Genomic DNA, 4093 nt, shown 5'->3' on the forward strand with positions numbered 1-4093 from the left:
TAATTACTCAAGTGAAGTACAGATACCCAAAAATTCTACTTAAGTACAGTAACAAAGTATTTGTACTTAGTTACATTACTACTATGACCCAGACTCTATTTTTTCCCCTTTTCTTAATGGGAAAAGTACAACTTATCGTCTTGCATGTCTATGGTTTTAMACATGGACATAAATAAAAGTGATTGAGCTTCTAAAATAATTTAAATATAAGCTTGTGTACCAATGGAAAGACATCAGAGATGAACCCATGTCAGGCTTCAGAGGAACCTGCAGAAAGAGATGTGTATGGTTTTTGCACCCAATTATGTAAGGGACAGATTTCTCATCCAACCCTTTTTTCAAATAGATTTGTTTATTTAATGCATATTTAAAATTAATTCATATTAAAGATAACTCGACATGTATCTAAAAACAAAGTCCAGGCCGAGAAATTTATGAAGATAGTTTATTATTTGGCGGGAGCATCACATGTACCCATATTGGGGGGGATGCCTGTCAGAGCGGGAACAGCAGGAAGCCAGAAAACACGCTGAAGTTTCTGGAGTCGTCGTAGAGCCGATAGCTGGCTGGCAGACCGAGGCGGACCTGGTCTCCCTGGTCCAGCTGCAGAACTACGGCGTTGGATGTGGAGGTGTAGCCGCCGTGGTCRTTCAGGTTCAGGTTGAAGACCACTGGCTGGTCGTTCCTGTACAGGTGCAGCCCCATGTAACCCTTCAGGTAATCTGCAGCCGTGAAGCTGAAGAAGTAAAGTCCTCTGACAGGAGCTGTGAAAACACCTGAGGGACCAACACAAGCAGCATTTATCGTTCGGTTTACTGAAACCAGGATCCAAACGTATTCTGTTAGAAAGGGTCTGGTTTTAGATTTAATGGAGCGAAATCTTCCTTCAGATTGAACAGGATTAATACATGATAAGTGTGAGGAGTCTTCTAAAGCTGAGAGCTTTCTTCTGTCTCCAGTTGGGTTAAAAAAATATCTACTAACACTTTATTATTTAGTTCACTGTTTTTAGGTTTCGCTCATTTTGACTAAATGTTAAATTTAAAGTGTAAATCCTAAATCTAAATGTATAAATGTAAAAGTTCAATTTTAAATGTTGTGATTAAATGTTAAAGTTTACACTGAAGATTTTCAGAATGGAATACAGCCTTTACTGTTGATGCATGGCTCTTGTTACATCATCATTTTGAGACAAAAGCTAATGCTGCTAACACTGTTTACGCTGCTAACACTGCTAATGCTGCTAACACTGCTAACACTGTTTAYGCTGCTAACACTGCTAACGCTGCTAAAGCTTTTAATGCTGCTAACATTGCTAACACTGTTTACGCTGCTAACACTGCTAATGCTGCTAAAGCTTTTAATGCTGCTAACACTGCTAACGCCTGCTAATGCTGCTAATACTGCTAATGCTGCTAACACTGCTCACGCTTCACTACAAAGCGTCAGACTTGCAGACGGTGTCCGTGATGCACTTCAAATAGCCGGACCACAAACACCATCCATGTTGTTTACAGTAAACACATTTTAAATTTAGGTTTTAAACACCATCTCCAGCAGCGTTGGTAGCATTAGCAGTKTTAGCGTTTGCTATTGTCGCAGGATGATGACAAAGTTTGCGTTCTGTTCTTAAATACTGAAATATAAACCTCAAGATTTAGCTGCAACATTTGATTTAATCTTTAAATTTAGATTTAGAATTTCACATTTAATAAAAATTAGCAAAATGTAAGAACAGTGATCTAATTATCAATAAAATGTTAATGGGATTTTTTAACTTATAAAGTGAGCTAAATAATGAAAGTGTTTTATTTTACACTTCATAAAGGAGGAGAGCGAGACACAGATCACTTTCCACCTAATAAGGAGAACAGAAAAAGATGAATTTATGCATCAGTTTTATTTTTTAACCTCATTACTTCTAATCAAACTGAAAATCCAAATAAAGTCCAAACTGTAAAACATCCAAACCAGCAGCTGAACAAGCGTTAATGCTTTGGACCAGAAGTTAAACGCTGTGTACAGTTTGGCTGTAACTACCTGCAGACTGGTTGTAGCTCTGGCCGATGTTGGTGATGGTTTTGGAGAAGATCAGGGTTGTTTCTTCATCAAAAGGACCGACTAACCCCRAATCCGTCAGACCAGCTGAAAATCCCACTTTAAGCCCACCTGAAAGACCCAGTTTGGCCTTTTTGACTCGTTGGCTTCTCAGTGGTGGCATTAAAAACAAACATTACCTTTACTTCCATTCTCCAGCTTCAGCTTCATCATGTCAGCCTCGCTGGCTCCAAGTCTGACCTGCAGCTCTGAACAGAAACAAGTTGATTATATTTCATTCATTTCATCCAYCCTGAGCAGAAAGTAGCTGTTAGCTGACCTTCAGTGTTCCTCTGAGCTGCAGCCAGTCTGTCTGACACTGACACCAGCTCAGCTGCTCCCACTGGAAACATGAAGAAACTTTAAGAAACAAACCAGCAGACAATCTAATAAAATCACTAAAGTCACCTGAGCTCTGTGTTGTCAGAACCTGCAGCTGCTCCTGGGTCTGGTTCAGTCTGTCAGTCACAGCTGATAGTTTACTTTCACAAACTGAAAACACGATTTATTTATGTTCAAACCAGTCTCAGTGACCTCAGGTCCGGTCATGATGTTCTGGTCCTTGTTGGACCTGCTGGGTGACTGAGTTACCTGAGTTCTCTGTTTCCTGCTCCTCTAGCTGCTCCTCTCTGACTCTCAGTCTGAGCTCCAGAGCTGCAGATGGAACCGTGCAGGTTTAGATTAACAGTTTTATCCAGGATTATTAACATTAAACAGATGAGTTAATGAGAGAACCTGCAGTCTGGTTCTGAATCTGGTCCAGATGTGTCTCTGTGGATCTCAGTCTGACCTCCACACCTGGAGAACARACCTRARGTTACTGATTTACACATTTTATTGATTCAACTACATATATCCATCTATCCATTAATTTATTCATTCATCCATCTGCATATCTATCCATCCATCCATCCATCCATCCATGCATCCATCCATCCATCCATCTTTTACTGATTTAAAGGTGAATTTCCACATCAATCTAAACAAACAAGTTCTTCGTAAATGAACCAAACCATTATGAACACAACCCCCACAGATGTTAGCATCCAGGTGATGTAATCAGACTCACCTGCAGTTCTGTTGAGTCCATCAGTCAGTCTGGACTCCATGGAGCGGAGCTGAGCTGAACATGACACGATGACACAAACATGTCTGCAGTCAGTTTCAACCTCTTCAGCCCCAAGGGTGTCTTTTTTAATGTTTTTGCTCAAAATCCCATGCTGAAATGTAACTGAGTATGTCAGCATTTACAAACTCTACTTAAATAATCATTGTATCAAAATAAAGCTAAGACTTTKGAGCTTTTATTAGAAGTGTAAATATTAAAACAGCTGCTGTGCTTTTAGACACATTGGGGATGGAACATAATTTTAAAAAAATCTCTCACCTTAATATATTTTTCATTAGACAGCATATAACCTATTTAAAACCATAATGAATCAGGCTAAAAACTCTTGGAAACCATAAATCCACTTGTGGACATCACCTGTGCAAAGATTCATGCTGCTAAAATGAACTGGAGCAAAGTTACAGAGGTTTTAGTAAAGAAATAGTTTTAATAATAATAATAATAATAATGCATTTTATTTGTTAGCGCCTTTCAAGACATCCAAGGACACTTTACAACATTTAAAAACACAGCATTAACAATAAAATGACAATAAAAAACACTAAAATTAAAAGAAAACTAAGAAATAAAAGTGAAAAGGCTAACTTGAACAGATGAGTTTTGAGTTGTGATTTGAAAGTAAGAAGAGAGTCAATATTTATTTAATTTTACATTTTGTCATTCTGCACAGGACAGACCATGATGGTAACATTAAAAAATATTAAGAAATCTGAAGTTTTTACATCTAAAAGTTATTTATTTTTCTTACCTGCCTTAAAAGACTTGTTATTGAATATTTGTTATTTTGAAAAATTATCCAAACATTTATTTGTCACCATATATATTATATAAAATAATGAGAAATTATATTTGACTTCAGTTGGATCA

At 37.6% G+C, this 4093-nt stretch overlaps 1 protein-coding gene across 1 annotated transcript; it reads right to left on the reverse strand.

The window, feature by feature from the left end:
* Nucleotides 1-431: 431 nt before the first annotated feature.
* LOC106527270 (cerebellin-2) lies at nt 432-3211 on the reverse strand (the record flags this gene model as incomplete). Its single annotated transcript, XM_014022104.1, is given in 8 exon segments — nt 432-776; nt 2041-2169; nt 2238-2306; nt 2378-2440; nt 2506-2589; nt 2689-2751; nt 2833-2895; nt 3167-3211. Coding segments are annotated over 8 exon segments (792 nt in total). The 3' UTR covers nt 432-495.
* Nucleotides 3212-4093: the final 882 nt, after the last annotated feature.

Source organism: Austrofundulus limnaeus, unplaced genomic scaffold (assembly GCF_001266775.1).
Source record: "Austrofundulus limnaeus strain Quisiro unplaced genomic scaffold, Austrofundulus_limnaeus-1.0 Scaffold318, whole genome shotgun sequence".
Taxonomy (NCBI): domain Eukaryota; kingdom Metazoa; phylum Chordata; class Actinopteri; order Cyprinodontiformes; family Rivulidae; genus Austrofundulus; species Austrofundulus limnaeus.